General features: G+C 60.0%; 2 protein-coding genes across 7 annotated transcripts; one reads left to right on the plus strand and one right to left on the minus strand.

Annotated features, from left to right (window-relative positions):
• The first annotated feature begins 584 nt into the window (after positions 1–584).
• THOC5 (THO complex subunit 5) lies at positions 585–14,242 on the plus strand. Of its 6 annotated transcripts, none has more exons than XM_059863661.1 (21): positions 585–698; positions 1,370–1,481; positions 1,789–1,869; positions 2,248–2,391; positions 3,272–3,385; positions 4,651–4,748; positions 5,367–5,513; positions 7,227–7,341; positions 7,773–7,905; positions 8,771–8,848; positions 9,007–9,047; positions 10,174–10,273; positions 10,410–10,518; positions 11,555–11,656; positions 11,749–11,845; positions 12,100–12,214; positions 13,015–13,118; positions 13,210–13,297; positions 13,405–13,520; positions 13,670–13,860; positions 14,033–14,242. In XM_059863661.1, the coding sequence occupies exons 2-21, from the start codon at positions 1,386–1,388 to the stop codon at positions 14,094–14,096; spliced, it is 2,133 nt and encodes a 710-aa protein (XP_059719644.1). In that variant the 5' UTR covers positions 585–698; positions 1,370–1,385; the 3' UTR covers positions 14,097–14,242. The 6 variants fall into 6 exon arrangements, with proteins under 6 accessions (XP_059719644.1, XP_059719647.1, XP_059719646.1 ...); XM_059863663.1 differs by having other exon boundaries at positions 608–698; positions 1,370–1,421; XM_059863662.1 differs by lacking the exon at positions 585–698 and adding an exon at positions 801–985.
• Positions 14,243–15,050: 808 nt separating this feature from the next.
• NEFH (neurofilament heavy chain) lies at positions 15,051–20,495 on the minus strand. Its single transcript, XM_059863660.1, has 4 exons — positions 19,700–20,495; positions 18,318–18,517; positions 17,470–17,594; positions 15,051–17,164 (listed from the first exon to the last, which is right to left on the minus strand). The coding sequence occupies exons 1-4, from the start codon at positions 20,490–20,492 to the stop codon at positions 15,535–15,537; spliced, it is 2,748 nt and encodes a 915-aa protein (XP_059719643.1). The 5' UTR covers positions 20,493–20,495; the 3' UTR covers positions 15,051–15,534.
• Between the last annotated feature and the right edge of the window lie 1,794 nt (positions 20,496–22,289).

Here is a 22,289-nt window from a genome sequence, read left to right on the forward strand (position 1 = left end):
CACCCAGCACCACCAGAGACCTCATCCAGTGTCCCCCCCGAGCTCCTGGATCCCCCAGAACCACTGGGCACTCCAAGGCAAGGCCCAACCCAGCCCATGGATACCACCCAGGGCCGTTGGGGGCCCCATCCCAAGCCCCTGAAATCCCCCAGTGCTAAGGTGAACACCATCCCATGACCCTCCAAGCCTATGGATGCTCCCAGTGCCACTGTGGATGCCATCCCCAGTCCCCCGCCAGCCCATGGATCCTTCCACCACCACCAATGACGCCATCCTGTGCCCCTCCCAAGCCCCTGTGTGCCCTCCAACACCTTGGGGATCCCATCCCAAACCCATGGGTACCCCCAGTGCCATCAGGTACCCCATCCCATGCCCCTCCAACCAATGGGTACCCCCAGAGCCACTGGGGACCCTATCCCAAGCCCATGGACACCCATCAGTGCTTCTGGGACCCCTCTGCAAGCTCCCCCTATTCCTGTGGGTGCCCTTCTGCACCAGGAACCCCCCAGTGCCCCCAGCGTGGAGGTCTCACATGTGGCCACGCCCCTTTGTTAAACCACGCGCCTTTCCCGAAGCCACGCCCCCGGCCCCTTGCGGGTCCTCCAGGATGCCAGGTCCGCTAGGGGGCGCCTGTAGCAGCGGCCGCCGCTCCGCCGCTCCGTGACGTCACTTCCGGGAGGCGCGGAGGGGAGGCCGCGGTGAGTGGTGGGGTGAGCCGGGGACCCCCGGCCCTTGGGCTCCGCAGGGGTGGGAGGTCCGTGTCCTTGTGTGCTAGGGGCTCAGTGGAAGTGGAGGGTCCTGGTCTGGAGGGGCGAAGGCCCCGTGCTGGGGCAGCTCTGAGGCCTCGGGCCCGGTGCGCGGGCTCTGGATGGGCGGAGAGTCCCCGGCGTGAGGGTCTGGGGCGGCTCTGAAGGAGTGAAGGGCTCTGGGCCCGGTGTGCGGCGCTCTGGGGAGGTTCAGGGTCCCGGGTCTGGGGGGCTCGCAGGTGAGTTCGCTCCGGGATGGATGTGCGGGGCTCTGGGGTGCTCTGAAGGAGCTAAGGGTCCCGGGTCTGTGAGGGCTCTGGGGGCTCTGGTGAGGCAGAAGTCGCAATCCGGTGTGCTGCAGTCCGGGGGCTCAGGGAGAGGTTCAGCGCTCGGGCCCGGGGTCCCAAGGGAGCTCAGTGGCACTGGGGGGCCCGGGGGGGCTGTGGTGGAGCGGACCCCGGGCCTGCCGTGCTGGAGGGGGCTGGGAAGGGCTGGGAGGTGCACGATGGAGGAAGGCACAGGGCGCACCGCAGAGCCCAGGCAGGCCTGGCGGGGTGAGCCCGGGGGATCCCCGGTGCAGGCAGGTTTGGCCCCCACGGACTCGCCCCGTGTTCCCTCCCCAGCCCTGCCGGCAGCACCATGTCCTCCGAGTCCAGCAAGAAGAGGAAGCCCAAGGTGATCCGCACGGACGGGGTCCCAGCCGAGGGCAAGCGGGGCAAGGGCGACACGGACCAGGTACAGACGTGCCCAGGGCCCCGCCCACACCCCTCTGTGCTGGCCTGGTTTTCCCTGCTGGAAAACAATCCCAGAGAAGTTGTGCCTGCCCCATCCTGGCAGCACCCCAGGCCAGGTTGGAGTGGCCTTGGAGAAAACTGGGATAGTGGAAGGAGTCCCTGTCCATGGGACTGGATGGGCTTTAAAGTCCTCCCTTCCCACCCAAACCATTCTGGAATTTCATGAATTGTGAGATCCAGTTCCCTCAGCTTCCAGTGCCTCCTAAACTCCCACTGTGAATTCCTAAACCTGCTTCCATCTCTTTCAGGAGACACAAACACTCCTCTGGAGAGTGAGCACAAAGCTGGAAGATCCCTCAGGGATTTGCATGGTGCCTTCAAACCCTCCCGTGAGCAGCAGGATAGTGTAGGATCAGCCAGAGTGGGGAGCGGGGTGGAGAAGGAGGAGGAGGAGGAATCACCTTTCTGGATTGTCCTCTGTGGTCATGTAGATCATGGAATATCCTGAGTTGGAAGGGATCTACAGGGATCCTCCTCCAACTCCTGGCCCAGACACCCCAGCGGTGTCAATTCAAATCTATAACAATTAAAGACAGCCTGACCTTGCCAGGTGTTTTAGTGATTGGTGGGTTTGGGATTGTTGGAACTGAGTCCTCTCCCTGTGCAAAGCCATGGGATTCATGGGCAGAGGCAGAAATGGCAGCTTGTCCCCCAGGGTCCTTTCCAGAGGGAGGGATGAGCCACGGGAGCTGTTCTTGCCTTGGCAGGATGCCAGGTACTACAGTGAGGAGAGCGAGGTGGATCTGCGGGACCCCATCAAGGACTATGAGCTCTACAGAGAGACCTGCCAGGAGCTCCAGAGGCTCATGGCAGAGATCCAGGAGCTGAAGAGCCGGGGCATCAAGGAAAATGTGAGCAGAGGCCTTCACGTGTGGTGTAACATGTCTGTCATTCGGTGTTTCCCATTAATCCCAGGGAAAGGCAGCAGGTGCTGTGATGTCTCCTGGGCAGAGTCAGGGAAATGGAACAGCCTCTCTTTGCCAGGCTGCTAGGGCAGGAATTGAGCTCTGGAAATGGACCAGTTTCCCTTGTATTGGGCTCTTGGGACAGGGATTTAGCTCTGGAAATGGAATAACTTCCCTTTGCCAGGCTGCTGGGGCAGGGATTTAGCTCTGGAAATGGAACAGCCTCCCTTTGCCAGGCTGCTGGGGCAAGAATTGAGCCTCTGGAAGTGGAACAGCCTTCCTTGTCCAGGGCTGCTGGGGCAGGAATTGAGCTCTGGAAATAGAATAGCCTCCCTTGTCTTGAATTGCTGGGGCAGGAAATGAGACCCTGGAAATGGAACAGTTTCCCTTGTCTTGGGCTCCTGGGGCAGGGATTTAGTTCTGGGAATGGAATAACCTCCCTTTCCCAGGCTGCTGGGGCAGGAATTGAGCTCTGGAAATAGACCAGTTTCCCTTGTATTGGGCTCTTGGGACAGGGATTTAGCTCTAGAAATAGAATAGTCTCCCTTGTCCCAGGTTCCTGGGACATGTCAGGTGCCTCAGGCTGAACCACCTCTGCTCCTACTGCTGAGGAAAATGGCTGGAGTGGTTCTCTGAGCAGCCTGGATCCCCTCTCAGTTACTCCTAGCAGAGCCCTGTGGTCTGGCAGCAGGAGGCTCCCTCAGAAGCCCCAGGGACATAAATGTGGCTCCACAGCAAAGCGTGGAGCCCCTTTTGTGGCAGGAATTCCCTGCAGAGGTGGTGCCAGCCATCCCTCCTGCTTCCACCCCCTGTCTCCTGCCCTCAGGCCTCGGAGATCGACGAGCGGCGCGTGCAGAGCTGCGTGCACTTCATGACCCTGAAGAAGCTGAACCGCCTGGCCCACATCCGGCTGAAGAAGGGCAGGGACCAGACCCACGAGGTACCCAGGAGGGGCTGGCAGGGAGGAATGCAGCTTGGGATTTAGGGGGGTCAGAGATGGGGTGGGTCCTGACTGTCCTGTGGGCGTGGTGTGAGGAGTTACACCTCGGCCAGGTCGTGGGGTTTGAGTTGAGGGTTTGTTGGGAGGCTCTGTCTTGGTTTGGAAAGACAGGTGTCTGCTAAGGAAGGCAGGAGCCTCCCTTGAAATGGAAAATGCAAACCCCCTCCCTCTGAATTGTTATAAATTTGAATTTAGGAGGCTCTTAGGCAAAGATATGGGAATAAAAGTAGCAGTTCTTTACTAGGAAAATTAAAAATACAAATGCAGTAGAACAAGCAAACAAAAAAAAACACTGCCAGAGTCAGAACAGGAGCTGGCCCCCTGTGGGTCAGGGTGGTGGCACAGTCCCATCCCAGGGGGGCTCAGCCCTCCTGCAGTGCCAGCTGTGGTTCTGCTGGAGCAGGGATCCTGCACAAGGCAGGAGTTTTCCTCTGGAGCTCCAGGGCTGCTGGAGATGGGCCTGCTCTCCCTCTGGGAATGCAGGGCAGGAGAAAGCTGCTCCTCTGGGAATGCAGTGGGCAAAGGCTGCTGTGCTGTTCCCAGGGCAGATTGGATCCAGGTAGGAATGCTTGGCTCCTCCCCTGGGCAGAGCATCTCCCCATGGGATGATGGAATTTGATCAGCCATGCAGGGACACTCAGTGGCCATGGAGAGCAGAGATCTCCTGGAGGGAGGATTGGCTGTGGGAGAGATAAAGAAAAAACTGCCCCATGAACAGCAAAGAACTGCCCCAGCTCTGACAGATGGGGATAGAGCACACAGCCCCAGCTACACCTTTCAACCTGAGACAGGCTCCAATCAGGATAAACTCCTGCTGGGTGCAGGGCAGCTGTAATAAGATATGTAATAACGAAGGAGCAGTATCTGCTTTTGTCTCAAGTGTAGCAGGAGGTCAGAAAGTCTGTTTCAAGGATCTGGTGTTGAGCAAGTGTATCAATGGGTGGATGACTGGCCTGGGGACTCTGTGTGCCCCAGCAAATGAGCGCTGTCCTGTGCCTTGGCTTTGATGGGCAGGAAGGAGCAGGATCAGTCTCCTGTTACAATCCTTTGCTCCTCCAGCCCTTAAAAATGGCATTCTTCCCCCAAAAAACTGTTGCATACCCTAAAATCTGTCCCAAGCTGCTATAGTGATGGGGTCTTGGTGACTCTCTCTTGGTGAGTAGTTTTCCTGCTCCATCCCTGCTCTGGTTGTGTCTGTGTTTCAGGCAAAGCAGAAGGTTGATGCCTATCACCTGCAGCTCCAGAACCTCCTCTATGAGGTGATGCACCTGCAGAAAGAGATCACCAAGTGTCTGGAATTCAAGTGAGCATGGCCAGGGAGCAGAGGGAGCATTGGTGTGTCTGGGATGGGTGGGTGATTCCTGAGTTTGGGAGCTCTTCCCATGTTCACTGTGGGAGCAGAGTGGGTGCTTCAGGTGTTTGTAGTCATGGAATGGTTTGGATTGGAAGGGACATTAAAGCTCATTCAGTGCCACCCCTGCCATGGGCAGGGACACCTTCCACTGTCCCAGGCTGATCCAAGTTCCAATGTCCAGCCTGGCCTTGGGCACTGCCAGGGATCCAGGGGCAGCCACAGCTGCTCTGGGCACCCTGTGCCAGGGCCTGCCCATCCTCCTAGGGAACAATTCCTAATTCCCAATATCCCATCCATCCTTGCCCTCTGGCAGTGGAAGCCATTCCCCGTGTCCTTTCCCTCCAGGCCTTGTCCCCAGCTCCTTCCCTGTGTCCTGTTCCTCCATCCCTTGTCCCTCTCCAGCTCTCCTGGAGCTCCTTTAGGCACAGACAGTGGGGATCAAAACAAGTTCAGCTCACTGATGGTGGTGGCTCAGCAGCAGGGCTGGAAGCACCAGTGGGACACTGTCCTGTGGGACACATTGAGCACTTCCCACTTTTTCCTGGTCTGATCCATGTGTCCTGGCAGATCCAAACATGAGGAGATCGAGCTGGTGAGCCTGGAGGAGTTCTACAAAGAGGCCCCCCCCGAAATCAGCCGCCCTGCCATCACCCTGAGCGAGCCCCACCAGCAGACCCTGGCCCGCCTGGACTGGGAGCTGGAGCAGCGCAAGAGGTGGGTCAGTGGTGTTCCCATTCCGTGCCCCTGCTCCAGGGACCTGGGCAGACACCTGGTGTTCAGGGTGTCCCCACTCCATGTCCCAGCTCCAGGGGTCTGGGCAGACACCCAGAGCTGCTGGGAGAGCAGATGTAGGGATGAAGTTTTTAACTACTTGGGTCAGTGTTGAACAGGTGTTTATTGTGTGGCTGGGAGATTCCCTCTGTGCAGAGCTGGGCTTGCTGGGATCCTTGTTCCATAGCTCAGGGAGTTCTCTGGCACTGCCTGATGATCCAAGGAACAAAGGGAACCCATCCTGGCTGGAGCTGCTGCCATTCCATGCCATGGTGTGGAGCTGCCAACCACGCTGGCCTGGGACAGCCCTGTGTCCTGCTGCTGGCGTCACCGCTGTCCCAGGGCTCAGCTGCTCCCTGACTCTTGCCCCCTGGGAAAAGCAAACATGACACAGCATTCCTGTGTTTGGATAACAGTCAGGCAGTGTCCAAGAACACCTTCTGGAAAGATCAGTTGGAACATGCTGGTGGGTGCAGCCTGGGGGCAGCTCAGCAGAGCAGATGAGGTGCTGGGTGCCTCCAACCCTTCATGCTTCCCTTTTCCCAGATCCTTTCCCTAAAACCTGGCTGCTTTTGCCTGGTGGAAGGCATAGCCAGGATCCTCCAGCTGGCTCTGCCTGTGGCACAAGCAGAGGAGTGTTCAGCCTGCAGATCTCTGAGGTTGTGCATAAAAATGATCATTGCAAACCTCATGGAGACCCTCAGCTGCTCATGAAATTGCTGAGAGGCCTTGGAATTCCCAGTCTTCACTCTGTGGTGTTTAAGGAATGCCCCTGTCCATCTCCCACCACTGCTGAGGTGGGATATGGCCTGCTCAGCTGCTCACGAGCAGATGCCAGTGGTGCTCTGGGCACTTTCTGATGATGTTGGGGTTGCCAACATCCATCCATCATTTGGGTTGGTGCAACCCCATTGGATTGGCTTTGGATTCTTCTCCATCTTGTGTGAGGTGCCTCTGGAGTGGAGTGCAGGGATTTCAGCAGCTCTGTTTTGGGAAGGTGTGTGAGCACTGGAGCTTGTGTAGGAGCCTATTGGAATGTGCATTGGCCCACACAAATACAGTTTTGCTTGGAAACAGAATCCAAGTTCTGCAAGGTCAGGTCTGTTCCCCCTTGGAGAACCCTTGTCCTGGGCAGGTCACTTCCATACCCAGTTCCCTGCTCCTGCTTCGAAAGGGCTCACAGTCAGCAGCAGTGAGGAGATTTGGTGTGCTCTCCCTGAACACGAGTGTATCCAGGGCTCGGAGCATCGTGGTGGGCTTGCATTTTCCTGGGTTTTCTCTGTTGAGCCTTGTCTATGTGACATGATGTGGCTCTGGGGATATGAAGGGACAAAGCCTCTTAGGGAGCTCAGAGGGGTCATGGCTGCTGGCAGCAGAGCCTGGTGTGGTAGCAGATCTCCCGAGGGAAGAGCCAGTTGCTGCCCCTTTGTGGAGCACAGCAGAAGGCTGAGCTTCCCATTTTCCTTGTGTTTTCCATCTCCAGTCAGTTCCTTCCTGCCTCCACTTGCTCTTGGTGTTAGGAGCTCTGTGTTTGCCCCATGTCTGAGCTCTCCTGGTTCCTTATGTCAGGGCAGCAATGCTGGGGCTCATCATCCAGGTGGACCCCAGCAGGTTTAGAGCTGTGGTGTGTGGCAGTGACAGAATTCCCTCCCCTAGGCTGGCAGAGAAATACAAGGAGTGCCTGACCAGCAAGGAGAAGATCCTGAAGGAGATTGAGGTGAAGAAGGAATATCTGAGCAGCCTCCAGCCTCGACTCAACAGCATCATGCAGGTACCTGAGCCCTGCAGGAGGTCACACTCTGAGAGGCAGCTCCTGAGCTGGTTTGGGTTTGGAAATGTTTCATTCCCGCTTGGGGTGGGCAAGGGGCAGATCTGAGACCCCTCCAGAGTCTCCTTTTTTATTTATGCAGCAATTCCTGCAGAACTGCAGCTGCAGGAGCTGCTAAATGGGCCTTTCCCTGGAGAGCCCCACGCAGTTCCAGCCCCTTGTGACTGCCTTGGGAGGGAAGAACAGGAGGAGGAACTGGGTTATTTCCAGGTCCAAAACTTTCCTAGCAGAGGCAGCTGCCAGCCCTTTCCTGGGGCTCTCCATGTTTAACCCTGCACCACCGCTGCTTTGCCAGCTTCATCTCCCACTCTCTCAGGGTGAGGAGGAAGAGCTGTTTCCTTCCCAGTGATGAAGGCTCTCCCTGTCATTCCCAGGCCTCCCTGCCTGTGCAGGAGTACCTGTTCATGCCCTTCGACCAGGCTCACAAGCAATACGAGACCGCCCGGCACCTCCCGCCGCCTCTCTACGTCCTCTTCGTCCAAGCCAGTGCCTATGGACAGGCCTGTGGTGAGCACCGAGGGGCCAGTGCCCCCCACGGGCCAGATTGCACTCTTGCCTGCAGCCATCACCACTTTTTGGGGGTGTTTCCCCACTGTCTGCTCTGCTGTCAGATTCTGCTGAGCACAGAGCAGCAGGGTGGCCCCATGGCGCAGTGAGGCAGCAGCATTTGAAACCTTGTTTGCTCAGCTGCCTCGCTGGAAGAAGTGCTTGGGAAGCTCCCTTCCCACCCCTTCCCCCCTTCCCAAGGTCAGCAGGGATGTCCTTGCAGGCTGTGAGCTGGCTCAGTGCTGTCACAGCTTCCCCAGAGCTGTCACCCCCTGCCTTGTGCCACCTGGGGACCCCAGGCCTTGTAGAGGCCATTCCCACAGCTCACCTGGAAACCTTCATCCCTTTGTATTTTGAGAGGATTTCTAGAGCCTCCCTGAGTTGGGAGGGATTTCCTGGAAGAGGTCAGGAATCCCACACAGGGCCTGTGCATACCCCCTGTGTGGTGAGGGCTGTGGTGTGACGGTTCCTCTCTGCCAGAGGAGCATGGAAGGACACAGTGGTGCTTGGCCCCACCAGGTGCTTGGTCCCTGCTTGTCCCAGCCAGATCCCAACCTCTCCTGGCTCTTAATAAAGATTTGACCCTTATGGTTTCCAGGGAGAATCCCTCAAAACACATTGTTTTCCATCTTCTGGCCCCATCCTGCCCAGGAGATCCAGCCCAGTGGTGGCCTCCCAGAACCTTCCAGATAACCTCTCTTCCCACTGGCCTTTTGCTGGAGCTTCCTTCACCAGGAACCCGGAGCTTTAGGGGCAGGGCTGCTCTGCTCACTGCCTTGGCAGCAGGAATGGGATTGCTAGCTCAGTTTTCCTGTCTCCTCTGCAGATAAGAAGCTGGTGGTGGCCATTGAAGGGAGCGTGGAGGAAGCCAAGGCCCTTTATAAGCCACCTGAGGACTCGCAGGGTGAGTTGTGGGGTTGCCTTGGGGACTTGTTCCTCTGTGTCTGCAGCTCCTGGGACCCTGCTTCTGTTGGGAGAGGGGTGTCAGGGCTTGGTGGTCCTGCTGGTGGTGGGAGAGCTGAGTCCTGGGTGGTCCCTGCTGACACCCCTCTCTCTGCACAGATGATGAGAGCGATTCTGACGCAGAGGAGGAGCAAACCACGGTAAGGGACAGCACTGTCCCCCTCTGGGGAGAGCTGGGCCTGGCTGGGGCTGGGTACTGCTCCTGCATGCTGGGAGTGTGTGTGGAAGTGCAGTGATGTCAAATCCTGACCTTTCCTGGGAGGAGGTAGCTGTCATTTCCAGTTGGTGTCCCAAATGCAGGAGCAGGCAGGGTACAGAGCTGCTCCTCTCGTGTCCCATCCCTGCAGCTCTCCGGCTGGAGCTGCTCCACTTTGTATAAATAGCCTGAGGGCAGGGAGCTGTGTCCAACAGGGAGGGATCTGTGTCCATCCCGTGCCAAAAGCATTCTCTGCACCAGGGCTTGTTCAGCACTCCTTGGAGGAAGTGTTTCTCCTACAAATAATTCCTGCTGGATGCTGAGGAGAGGCTGGAGGTGCTGGTTGCTCCCAGCAGCAAAGCCTGAAGGGGCTCTGGGCCTCCACTCCCAGCAGCAGAGCCAGGTGTATGGGGCTGTTCTGAGGGGAAGGGTCTTGTGTCCAGAGAAGGGAATGGAGCTGGGAAGGGGCTCAGCCTGGAGAAAAGGAGGCTCAGGGGGGACCTTGTGGCTTTGCACAACTCCTGCCAGGAGGGGACAGCCGAGGGGGTTGGGCTCTGCTCCCAGGGAACAGGGACAGAAGGAGAGGAGAGTCTGCCAGAGGAGGATAGTGGGAAAATTCCTTCACAGAAAGGGCTGTCCTGCCTGGCACAGCTGCACAGGGCAGTGGGGGAGTCCCCATCCCTGAAGGGATTGAACAGCTATGTGGTTGTGGCACTTGGGGACATGGGGCAGTGGTGGCCTTGGCAGTACTGCAGGGGTGGTTGGACTTGATGTTCTCAGAGGGCTTTTCCAACCTAAAGGATTCAGTGATTCCAGGTTCTGCCTCTTGCAGTGGGAAATCTTCTGGGCCAGCAGGTCCTTGGCTTTATCTCCCAAGAGTGGAGACATTCCCTGTTGACAGGAGCTGGAGCTGAGTGAGGGTTTCCTGTTCCTCTCCCTCCCCAGGATAGTTGTGGCCGTGGTGCTGAGGGATTGTGGAACTGGATTGGAGGGAAAGAGCTGTGAGCTGGGAAGGTCCATGGCTTGGTGAGGAGCAGAAGAAGGCTCTGACAGCTGTTTTGCCCCCCCAGAAGCGGCGCAGGCCCACCCTGGGCGTACAGCTGGACGACAAACGCAAGGAGATGCTGAAGAGACACCCCTTGTCTGTCACCCTGGACCTAAAGTGCAAAGGTGAGGGGCTCTGGGGTGTGACAGCAGCTCAGGGACTGTCCCCAGCAGCACCCTGGGGACCCTGAGGGGAGCTGGAAGTGTGGAGGCGTTTCTCTGAGCTGGAGAAGGCACCAATGTCACCCTTCTGTGTGGGCAGATGAGAACGTGCTTCACCTGACCTTCCACTACCTGATGAACCTCAACGTCATGACAGTGAAAGCCAAGGTGACCACTGCCGTGGAGATGACCACAGCCATCAGTGCTGGGTAAGGAGAGCCCTGTGGGCAGCAAGCCTGGACATCATCAGGCAGTGACTTCGTGGGCTTAGGGAGCCCCGCAGAGCCTGGAGGTCATTGGGCAGTGACTTCATGGGATTTTGGAGCCCTGTAGAACCTGGAGATCACTGGGCAGTGACCCCTCTGTCCCTGTGGGTCTGGGAGCCCTGCACAGCCCAAGTACCTTCCTCCCCCTCTCCTCTGCCGTGGCAAGCCAGACTCAGGGAGTTTGGGAACCTCTCAGCAGTGCCAGGGCTGTCAGGAACTGAGGGACAGTCTCTCCTGCTGACACATTCAGCCTCCCTCCCACAGGCAGAGCTGGCAGCTCCCTCACCTGACTGTTCCTGAGGTCACCTTGTCCTGAGCTCCAGAGATGCTGCTGCCTCTGCCTGTGCTCCCCAGAGCCTGCAGGAGCCTGATTGGTGTGAGGAAAAGCTGAAGTGGCAGCTTTGGGAGCCTGCCCAGGGGGCTCCCAGCAGCTGCCAGCTCTCTGGTGGCTCTCCCTGGGACAGGCAGTGCCTGAGGAAGAGGGAGGTGGGAGAAGCTGGCCTGGGCTTGCCTGGGAGCAAGTGCTGCCTCCCAGCCTGTCCCATATGCAGCCTCCTCATCTTCTTGGGGTTCTCTTCTTGCTGCAGACACCCCAAACCCTCTGTGGCAGCAGCTGGAGATCCTGTGCAGGGTGTTCCCTCCCTCCTCTGCCCTTGGCTGTGTTACCCCAAACCAGGGAGGCTGTGCCTTGAGCCAGACCCCAAATCCTACAGCCCATTGTTCTTGGTCAGTCCTGTGAGTACAGTCAGAAATGAGGGATTTCATGGCACTAGAGGGAGCAGCTTCCTGGTGCCCTGTGATTTCCATCCTGCTCTGGGCAGGGAGGAGGCAGCTCTCCTTTTGGAGTGGAATTAGGGGGAAGTCATTCTGCTCTTGAACTCATGAAGCTCATAATCCCCTTCTCTGGGCTTGGGGCCTGTTCATGGAGGGATGGAGAGCCCAGACTGTTGCTGATTGACCTCTCTTCTCTTTCTGCCAGGGACCTGCTCTCCCCAGACTCCCTCCTCAACTGCCTCTATCCCGGGGACCACGGGAGGAAAACGCCCAACCCGGCCAACCAGTTCCAGTTCGATAAAGTGGGGTGAGTGTCACCCATGCCATTGCCATTAGTTCCTTGCTCCAGCACAGCAAATCCTCCCTGCTTGATGTGACCCTTCCTCATTGTCCCCACAGCATCCTGACCCTGAGTGACTATGTGACAGAGCTGGGACACCCCTACGTGTGGGTGCAGAAGCTGGGCGGCCTGCATTTCCCCAAGGATCAGCCTCAGGCACGGCACAAACCCCTCCCCTCTCCCCCACAACATTGGACTGAGCTTTGGGGTCCTGTCCTGTCCCCCTGCTGACACCAGCTGCCCCCAAATCATGGCTGGGACAGGCTGAGCTGGGCTGGATCTGTGTGTGGGGCCACGCTGACATATTTCATGCCACACATGTGATAGTCCAAGCCCTTTTAGTGACTGAATGATGGGTGTCTGTCCCTGTGGGGATGTGGCTCCTGGCCTGACATCCCTCCTGCCCACAGCACACGGTGGCTGCTGACAATTCCCTGAGTGCCAGCCACATGGAGCTGACAGTGAAGCTGCTCCGGAGCCGCCTGCAGTCCCGCCTGGCCCTGCACAAGCAGTTTGCATCCCTTGGTGAGTGCTGGGCTCCCCACCCTTCCCTGGGGACAGGGGTGCAGTGGCAGGGTCCTGCCAGGCTCTCCAGCCTTCCCTGGGGACAGGGGTACAGTGGCAGGGTCCTCCCAGGCTCTCTGCCCTTCCCTGGGGACAGGGATGCAATGTCCCCCCTTTCCTGGGGACAAGGGTGCAGTGGCAGGATCCTGCCAGGCTCCTCACCCTTCCCTGGGGGCAGGGGTGCAGTGGCAGGATCCTCATGCAGGGAAGCATCTCTTCCCTGCTCAGCCAAGTTCCAGGTGGCCGTGGTCCTGAATCTCAGTTATTCCAAGCTGCTGAGCCATCTTCAGCCTGTGCCTGAACTTGGAGGGAGAGTGGAACAGCAGCAATCACAGGAGAGGAGACATCAGCTGGCTGATGTTGCATTTGATGGGTGGCAGTGCCACCCTCGCCGTTCTCAGTTGTTTCCTCAGCCCTTGGGAGTTGTAGAAATGAAGGAACTGCCCTATTTTGGGTGGCAGAGGAAGGCTCTGCCCTTTCCAGTGTTCAGCACATCTTTGGGAATGGCCATCCCAGTGCTGGGAGGTGATTTGGGACATGGTGGGAGGTGAACTGCACACCATGCATGTTGTGTGTCTGTCAAGCAGCCCAGGGATCCAGTGGGATCACAAGCCAGGGATCCCATGGAATCACGGCCTGGGCTCTGCTGGGCACCTGATGGAGCTGGTGAAGGATAACATCATGCCCAGGTCCCACTTTGGGGGTATCCCCACTGCAGGACAGTGGCAGAGCAGTGTCCCCAGCCCTGTCCTTGCTTTCAGAGCACGGCGTTGTGCCAGTGTCCAGCGAGTGCCAGCAGCTCTTCCCAACCAAAATTGTCTCACGCCTGGTGAAGTGGACTGCCATTCCCTATGAGGATTATGCTGTAAGTGCTGAGCACGAGGCTGAATCCCTCCCTTCCAGCTCCCACATGGCACTGCAGCCATCATCCCTCTTCCTCCTCCTCCTCCTCTCAGGAGCTGCCCTACACTAAGGATGTGATAGAGGCTGGCTTGGCTGAAGACACTCACCTCTACTACATGGCCCTGATAGAGAGAGGAACAGGTAGGCACCTTTTCTTCCCTTGGGAATTTCAATCTTCATCCCAGGGCAGCTTCATGGGTAACCCACCTGGCTGGAGGCCTTGTGAGTGACACCTTTTCCCTGCTCAGCCAAGCTCCAGGCAGCTGTGGTGCTGAACCCTGGTTATTCCACGCTGCCTCCTGTCTTCAGCCTGTGCCTGAACTGGAAGGGAGAGAGGAACAGCAGCAACGACGACAACATTCGGGTACTGTGGGGAGGGGGCTGCATTCTGGGGGTGTCCCCAGCAGTTCTGTGTCTCTAACAAGGAAATGTTGGGGTGAGCTGGTGGCTGGACACTCCTGGGAATGCAGGGTGGAGATCCAAGCCTGTGCCAACCTCATCCCTGTTTTCCAGGCCATGGAGAGCGAGGTCAATGTCTACTACAAGGAGCTGTGGGGGCCCAAACCTGGCTACCAGCTGCTCACCAACCAGCTGCAGCGCCTGTGCATGGTGCTGGATGTGTACCTGGAGACAGAGCCCCATGATCCCAGCGTGGAGGGGCCCAAGGAATTCCCCCAGGAGAAGATGTGTCTGCGCCTGGTCAGGTGGGAGCTGCCTGAGGGTGCTGCCAGGGACTCTGGTGGCATTGCTGTTCCTAGGAGCCTGTCCTAGAGGGACCAGCCCCCACAGTAGCCCCAGAACTGGGCCTTGTTTGTGGGTGCCATGGGATGTTCCTGATCCCTGTGGTCACGGCCTCTCCCTCTTGTCCTCTTCCAGGGGTCCCCTGCGCCTGAAACCCTTCAAGTTCAACTACCCCCAGGGGTTCTTCAGCCACCGCTGAGCAGCCCTGGGCCTCATTCTGGGATGGAACTCGTTCACTCTGTAGGAGGAGGGTTCCCATCCTGATGTTTCTGCTCCTTTTACAATATTTTGGGGGTTGTTTGAAGATTTTGTAGTCAAAGGGATTAAACTGAGCTAAAGAAAAAATGTGTGGGTGCCTTTTCTGTGCAGAGGGGCTGAGGTGAGGGCTGCAGCAAGCCCTGTGTCCCAGCCCTTGGCTCTGACAGCCTTTCCAGGGATGCTCCCTGCCTCCTGACTTCCCTCCCCACCATAGGGACTGGGGAGCTGAGGTGGCTAAAAACTGAGGTGGCTAAAAATAGCCCTTTTCCAGAGCCCGCAGTGCAGCCCCAGCCTGTCCTTGCCAGCTGGCTGCCATCCCACTCAGCACAATCCCTGTATCCTGGGGGGCTTCTCTATTCCTGGGCTTGCAGGGGAGCAGAGCAGGGTCCTGGGACAGACAGGATGAGAGGTGGGACATCCTGGCTTGTCCTGCTTGGCCTCAGGGAGTTGGGATGTGCCCCCTCCCCTCCACCGCTCTGTGTGGGGTCCCAGACTGGCAGAGCTGGGGTTCCATCCCCCCTCCCAAGGTCACTGTCCCTCCTTCAATCCCAGCCTCTCTGTGTCTCTCATGGGAATGATTTCTCCCCCAGCCCCTGCCCTCGGTGCAGTGCTGCAGTGCCGGGCTGTGCCGCAGCCCTTGGGTTAAACCAGGCTCTCCCAGTCCCTTGGGAGCCAGGCTTTAAAAAAAGAAGGAAGGGAAAAAACACACTGAAATCCTTTGGAAAGCATGGCAGGGCTGGCCCTATTTCCATCCTCAGGACCCAGGGTTCTTTTGCCTGCTGTGGGGTGTGTTTCCCCTCTGGAAAGCCCCATGTCACCCACCCCAGCCCCACATTCCCGCCTTCCTTCCCTGTCTTCTCCCTAGGACAAGCCAGCAGAGCCAGGGTGTCTCTGTAAGCACTTTTATTTGGTTATTGCACAGAAAGCAAAGATCAGTGGGCTGAGGTTCCTGGTGCACCATGTGTGTCTGTGAGCATTCCAGCAGCTCCCAGCCTCTCCCACCTCTGCCCAGAGGGACTGTCACCCCCCAGGGCAGGGCAGGACCCTGCCAGCCCCCCCAAGCAGCTACAGCTCTGCATTGCACTCATCCATCCATTGCACATACATTAAATAAATGCACTTAGAGGAGAAGGGTGGTGGGGTTCCCCTGGGGGTCCCCCCTCTTCTCCTGGGTTATAATTCAAGTGTTTAAATGTGGCGCTCGGCGAATATCACGTTCTGCGAGGGAAGCAATCGCCCACCTGAGGGGCTCTCACGGGCCTATTGTTAAGGGAAAGCCTGGCCTGGGGGTCCCTGGGCTCCCACCCCGGGCCCAGCCATCGGAGGGAGCGGAGCAGCTCCCGTGCCCGGAGGTGCCTGCGGCTCCCAGGACTCCTCCATCACTTCTTCCCCGGCTCTGGGGCTGTGCCCTCCTTGCTGGAGGGAGCCTCGGCTTTGGGGGGTTCCTTACTGGCTTTGGGCTCATCTTTGGGTTTTGCTTTCGCTTTGGGTTCCTCCACTTTCTTGGGTTCCTCTGCCTTCTCCTTCTTGGGTTCCTCCACCTTCTTAGGCTCCTCCGCTTTCTCCTTCTTGGGCTCCTCTGCCTTTTCTTTCTTGGGCTCCTCTGCCTTTTCTTTCTTGGGCTCCTCCGCCTTCTCCTTCTTGGGTTCTTCTACTTTCTTCTTGGGCTCCTCAGCCTTTGGCTTTTCAGCCTCCTTGGTGGCCGCTTTGCTGACCTCCTGCTGAGGTTTTGCTGGAGCCTCCTCGGCTTTTCCCTCTTTGGCAGGTTTGGGGCTTGGCTTGGTCTCTTTGGCCTGTGGAGCTGGAGGCTCTGGCACAGCAGCTGCCTTCTCCTTGGGTTTCTCCTCTGCCTTGGCTGGGACGTCCTTCTTGGGAGCTTCCTCCTTCTTACCCTCCTCGGGCTTGGAGGGAGCCTTCACCTCCTTGGGCTGCTCCTCCTTGGCAGGGGCCTTTGGAGCAGGGCTTGGCTCCTTGGCTGGGGCCACTTCCTTCTGCGGAGACTTGGCCTCCTCCTTCATGGGAGATTTGGCTTTCTCTGGGGACTTCACAGCTGGGGGCTTGGCCTCCTCCTTAGAGGGGCTCGGGGGCTTCTCTGGGGACTTCACAGCTGGGGGCTTGGCTCCCTCCTTTGAGGGGCTTGGGGGCTTCTCTGGGGATTTGACAGATGGGGGTTTGGCTTCCTCCTTCGAGGGAGTTGCAGGTGGCTCTGGGGATTTCACAGCTGGGCTCTTGGCCTCCTCTTTAGAAGGGGCTTGGGGTTTCTCTGGGGACTTGACAGTCGAGGTCTTGGCTTCCTCTTTTGAGGGGGGTGTGGGTTTCTCTGGGGATTTCACTGTTGGGGTCTTGGCCTCATCCTTTGAGGGAGGTGTAGGTTTCTCTGGGGATTTCACTGTTGGGGCTTTTGCCTCCTCCTTAGGGGGCATTGGTGGCTTTTCAGGGGATTTGACAGCTGGAGTCTTGGCTTCCTCCTTTGAGGGGGTCGGGGGTTTCTCTGGGGACTTCACAGCCGGGCTCTTGGCCTCCTCCTTTGAGGGGGTTGCAGGTTTTTCTGGGGATTTCACAACTGGGGTCTTGTCCCCCTCCTTTGAGGGGGACAGAGGCTTTTCAGGGGACTTGACTGTTGGGGTCTTGGCCTCCTCCTTTGAGGGGGACTCAGGTTTCTCTGGGGACTTGGCCTCCTCCTTTGCAGGAGACTGGGCCTTTTCTTCATCCTCTTCTTCAGCTTTCTCTTCTTCTTCCTCCCCCTCTTCCTCCTTCTCTTCAGCTTTTTCCTCTTCAGCCTCTTTCTCAGCCTCCTCTTCCTCTGTGACCTCCTCGGTCACCTGGATTTCCTCTGTCTGCTCCTCCACAATCACTGTCTCCTTCTCTGATTTTTCCACCACCTTGATCTTCTCCTCGCTCTTCACCTTGATGCTGGTGGTGATGCTCGGAGGTTTGGGGACCACCTCGGGGTAGGAGAGCATCCCAATGCCAGTCTCAAGCCGATACTCCTCCCCTTCCAGGAGCTTTCTGCCAGGGAGAGACCAGGACAGGGCACTCAGTGGTGACTTCTCCTCTCCTCCCATGACCAGGAGCTGCCAGCAATGTCCTGCAGCTCTGTCTCCCTCCCTGTCCCATCCTGGATTATTCTCCTGCTCCTGTGGCCTGGGATGAGCAGGTTTCCTTGCCCTTCCCTCCACACACCACTGGGTCACTCAACTGGACATTGCCCACCATGGATGGATGATTTGCTCACCAAAAAGAGCCCAGGTGTTAACAAGGGACCTTGAGCAGATCTGGCTGAGACCCCCCACACCTTCCCCTGCCCCCTGTACCTGTAGGCAGCAATTTCGATGTCCAGGGCCATTTTGACGTTGAGCAGATCCTGGTACTCGCGGAGCTGAGCTGCCATCTCCCACTTGGTGTTCCTCAGCTCGTTGTCAAGCTGCTGGATGGTTTCCTGTGGGCAGACAGAGCAATAATGGGGGGGACACATGGCACAGTCCCCAGGAGCAGGGGGACACGAGCACCCCTAAACTGTCCCCTGGTCTCCAGCACCAGGGTGTCCTCACGGAGGAGTCTGCAGCCACCTCCTCCTGCAGACACACAGGGAAGGGGACATAGCCAGGGGTGGTCACAGGGTGTCCAGTTGCCTTGGGGGACCTGGCAGGAGCCCTGCATGCCCTGAGCAAGGAGCTGCACTCCAGCTGAGCCCCTGGCCCGCTCCCAGCACTGCCTCCAGCAGGGACAAGCTGTGGGAATGCTTCTGAGACTTGGGTGAGTCCAATGGCAACTGAACTCCAGCTGGAGGCTGGTGGGCACCACCCTGAGGACAGCACTTCATTCCAAGGTTACCAAGGCAGCCCTCACTTCCCAGATCTGGGGGACAGGATGTGGCCCAAAGCCTGGACACACTTCCATGGTGTGACCATCCTCACAGGCAGCTCAGTGCCAGGCAGAGCCATGAGGCAGCTCCAGGGGTGCTGAGGGACAAAACAGCCTGGACACCACCTCAGGCTCTGGGTTCCTGATCCCTGTGGGCTGGGGAAGGCCAGTTCTGACACAGCTCTGAGCATGTCCCACAACTCCTTCACATCCCTGAAGCCAAAATCCCAGTGCTGCCCCTCCCCGCAGCGGGATGGTCCCTCCCCAGCCTGGGCCGCTGCCCACTGCGCCACGGTACCTGGTAGGACAGGACATCTGCATGATGGCGCTCCTCTGAGTCCTGTCTCTGCCTCTCCAGCGACTCCTGGGTCCCTTTGAGGGCTTCCAGCTCGGTGGTCTTGGCCTGGAGCTGCCGGCGGTACTCGGAGATCTCCTCCTGGGCCAAGCGCATGGCGTCCGTGTTCACCTTGGCCACCTCCGAGAGCTTGTCCAGCCTCACTGCAATGGAAAAGGGAAGCTGCAGAGCAGGAGGGAAGGAGGCTGCAGCCTCACCTCCTTGGGGAAACTCTAACCAGTCCATGCCACACATCCCTACCCTCTGCAGAGCCTCTCCAGGCTCACTGAGTGCTCTGCCTTCCTCACCCCTGGCTCCATCTCTGCCGGGATAAGTGAAGGAGGACGGGCAAGACGAGCTCGGGGCTGTTTCTGCCATCCTGTACTTCAGCCAGTGCAGATCCTCTCTGCAGCCCCCGCCTCCCCTTCAGCTGTTCCACAGCCCCCTGCCCCACGGCGCTGCTCTCCCGCCACATCCCACACACACCAGCCCTGGCGAGGCCGGGGGGTTTTGCCGCAGCGCCCTGCAGACACCCCAGGGGACGAGGAGGGGCGCAGAATGAGGGACAGAAATGCGGAGCGCCGATCCCGCGGCTCCCGGGGCAGCTCCCGCCCTGCGGGACTGGGTCGTGGCTGCCGCTGCCCGCGGTGCTGAAGCGCCGCTGTCCGCGGTGCTGGACCCGCCCTGCGCGCCCGGGGGCTGCGCCTGGGGTGCCGACCCCAACCCCGCACCCCAAAAAAAGTCTCTCCCCCCCCCCCCCCAAAAAAGGGCCACTGTCTGTCCTCCCCTCCCTCGTCAGGGATGGGGTACCACCTCCCCAGCACTGCAAAAACCCCTGGCCTCGCCCCGCCTCAGACGGACCAGCACAATTCCCTGCAGCATCGGGACGTCCGGCACCCCAAAAACTTGCGGGATGCCGGGCCAGTGATCCTGGAACCCTCCTCGAAACTTACTGCGGGGCAGAGGGGAGTCGGCAGGGCACCCGCAGGCACTGGGGCTCTGGGGGCAGGGATGGGGTCACCCTGAAGCCCTCTCAGGGTGCTGGATGTACGGGAGGTCCCTGCACACTGCTAGGGTGGGGGGATGCTGACGCCCTCCCCCAGCACAATATATGGGGGCTCGGTATCCCAACACCCTCCAGGAGCACAGTAGAGGTGGGAGGGGTCCCTGCACCTCCCGGGGAGGGGGCATCTAACACGATACAGAGAGCGGGGGGTCCCCGCGTCCCTCGGGCCTCCCTCGCTCCCTTTGCTCCAAACCCGTCCCGGAGCGCGGCAGCCCAGGGTGTCCCCGGGGAGGTAGCGGGATGCTGCCGGAGCGTTTGGCGGCCACACCCTCGCACTCACCGCGGAACCACTCCTCGGCCTGCAGGGTGCTGCGGGTCGCCGTGCCCTCCAGCTGGGCGCGCAGGTCGCGGAGCGCGGCGGTGACGCCGGGGCGCAGGGAGGCGGGCGGCTCCGCGGGCAGCTCGGGGCGCGCCCCGCGCAGCAGCGCTCCCACCTCGGCGCGGTGCTGCCTCCGCAGCTGTTCCGCCTCCTCCCGCAGAGCCCGGGCTCGCTCCTCCAGCGGTGCCCGCGCCCGCTCCTCCTGCGCTGAGCGCTGCGCCAGCCCGCGGGCCGCCGCCTCCAGCTCCGAGCGCTGCCGAGCCTCGTCCTCCAGCCTTCCCCGCAGCGCCGCCACGTCCTCGGCCAGGCGCGCCCGCTCCAGCCGCAGCTGACCCTTCTCGGCGCCCAGGCGCAGCACGGTGCCCCGCATGTCCCGCAGCTCCCGCGCGTACAGCTCGCCCATGGCCGAGCGCCCCGCCTGCTGCTGCCGCAGCGCCGCCGCCTCGGCCGCCAGCGCCCGGTTCTGCTGCTCCAGTGCCCGCACCCGCTCGATGTAGCCGGCGAAGCGGTCGTTCAGCACCTGCAGCAGCTCCTTCTCGTTGCGCGCCCGCGGTTCGCCGTTCAGCGAGTCCAGGCTCTCGGTGGAGGACGCGGCCGCGCTGCCGCCGCCGCCCCCCGCGCCCCGCGCCCGCCCCACCACCGGGGCCGTCCACGAGTAGAAGCCGCTGGAGGCGGCGGAGCGCGGGGCAGCGCGGCCCGGCTCCTTGCGGAGCCCCCCCGGGGGGCCCAGCAGCGTCTCCAGCATCAGGCTCATGGCGACCCCCGCCCTCGCTGCGGCACCGGCGCGGCCGCCCGCTTTATAGCGCTCGGGACGGCCGCTCCGCCCCGCCGCCGGCAGCGGGGGTGGGCACCGGCACCGGCAGCGGCACCGCCCCGCGCCGCCGCCGCAGCCCCGCGGGTGCGGGGGGATCCCGGTGCCACGCCCAGGTGGGGAGCGGGAGCCACACCAGAAAGGAACGGATTGTCCCCGGCAGGAGAGCGGGGACCCCGGGGCACAGCGGGATCCCGGGAGCAGCAAACAGGACCACCGGGGAAGGAGTGGAGAGATACCGGAGGGAGAACGGAACCCCCCGGGCAGACAACGGGACCTCCGGGAACAGAGACTGAGACCCTCGGAAAGGGAGCAGGGAGCTCCTTGAGGGAGAACACATCCCCCCCGGCAGGGAGCAGGACCACTGGGAACAGAGTGTGGAAGCCCCGGAAAAGGAGCAGGGACACCCCAGGACAGAGTGAGGACCCCGCGAGAAGTGGAGAGCCCCCGAAGCGAGAAGGGACCCTCCGAAGAGAGAGGGGGAAAAGAGGAATAGAGGGTGGGACCTTCAGAGAGGGAGGTGGGACCCCCGTGGAAAGGGAGTGGGGAGCTCCTGTGTGACCATGGACTCCGTGGACAGAGAGAGGAACACCTGGGAATAGAGTGGGGTCCCCACGAGTAGAGAGTGCGACGCTGGGGAGGGAGCTGGGACCAGCCAGTACAGAGCAGGAACCCACCTCGGTGTGAAGGAGGAAGGGGGAAACCCCGGGTGGCACAGACACCCCCTCCGAGGGTGGGGCAGCGACCCTGGGATGGGGCCCTCACTCGGTGTCCCCCCGGGGCCAGGCAGTGACTGGGGGTTCCTGCTGGCTGGGGGGTGGTGCTGGGAGGGTCCCCTGGGGGGACAGGGGACAGCCCTGCGGGATGCTGGGGAGCTCCCATCAGGGAGGGATGGAAGGGCCGGGTCTGTGATCCCAGCTGGGATAGGGATGGGGAAGGGGATGGAGACAGGGATGGGGCGGGGAGATGTGATCCCCCAAACCTGCCCTTGGGAGAGGGGCAGGTGCGGGCCACCCAGCCAATCAGCACTCAGGTACAATAGAGCCAATCATTACTCGGGCACCATCCAGCCAATCAGCACTTGGGTACCATCCAGTCAATCAGCACTCACACACAGCCCGGACAGATGGACCAATGGCCGATCAGCAGTCACAGACCATACACCAAATCAACACAGTTGCTACCCAGCTAATCAGCACACACAGAGCTCAAGATGTGGGCAGGTAGTGACAGCTCAGCCAATCAGCAGCCAGGCCTGGAGATCCCAGCCAATTAACACACTGGTCCCTAGATCTCAGCCAATCAGCAACCAGGTCCTAATACATTGCCCCAGGCAATCATCAGGCACGAGCACAGATCCCAGCCAATCAACACACAGGCCCGCAGATCCCAGCCAATCAACACACAGACCCACAGATCCCAGCCAATCAGCGCACAGCTCCGTGGGTGCCAGGAGCCGCCCTGGTGTCCCTGCTGTCCCCACAGCTGTCCCATGTGGGAGCAGGGTCCCACCCCGTCCCTTCTCCCACAGATCCATGGAAGCCAGGCTGGGAGCAACTGCATGTGCCAGGAGGAGAGGGAGGCTGAGCAGCCCCAGCTGGTGACACATCCCCGGCAGTGTTGGGGACATGGGGACAGCAGGCACTGGCCACCCCTGAGCAGCTGTGTGCCTGTCCTGCTCCCGCTGGCCAGCACCGCTGTCCCGCTCCCGGCCATCCGCCCCCAGCCTGGGGCCATGGG

This window comes from Haemorhous mexicanus, chromosome 19, assembly GCF_027477595.1.
Source record: "Haemorhous mexicanus isolate bHaeMex1 chromosome 19, bHaeMex1.pri, whole genome shotgun sequence".
Taxonomy (NCBI): Eukaryota; Metazoa; Chordata; class Aves; order Passeriformes; family Fringillidae; genus Haemorhous; species Haemorhous mexicanus.

Excerpts from the sequence above, each read along its gene's own strand:
- THOC5 (XM_059863661.1), top strand. The coding sequence starts at position 1,386 with ATGTCCTCCGAGTCCAGCAAGAAGAGGAAGCCCAAGGTGATCCGCACG. Across the intron at positions 5,514-7,226 it reads GAGCTGGAGCAGCGCAAGAG|GCTGGCAGAGAAATACAAGG; the intron begins GTGGGTCAGTGG and ends TCCCTCCCCTAG. Across the intron at positions 8,849-9,006 it reads GCCACCTGAGGACTCGCAGG|ATGATGAGAGCGATTCTGAC; the intron begins GTGAGTTGTGGG and ends CTCTCTGCACAG.
- NEFH (XM_059863660.1), bottom strand. The coding sequence starts at position 20,492 with ATGAGCCTGATGCTGGAGACGCTGCTGGGCCCCCCGGGGGGGCTCCGC. Across the intron at positions 17,595-18,317 it reads CAGATGTCCTGTCCTACCAG|GAAACCATCCAGCAGCTTGA; the intron begins GTACCGTGGCGC and ends GTCTGCCCACAG. Across the intron at positions 17,165-17,469 it reads ATCGAAATTGCTGCCTACAG|AAAGCTCCTGGAAGGGGAGG; the intron begins GTACAGGGGGCA and ends TCTCCCTGGCAG.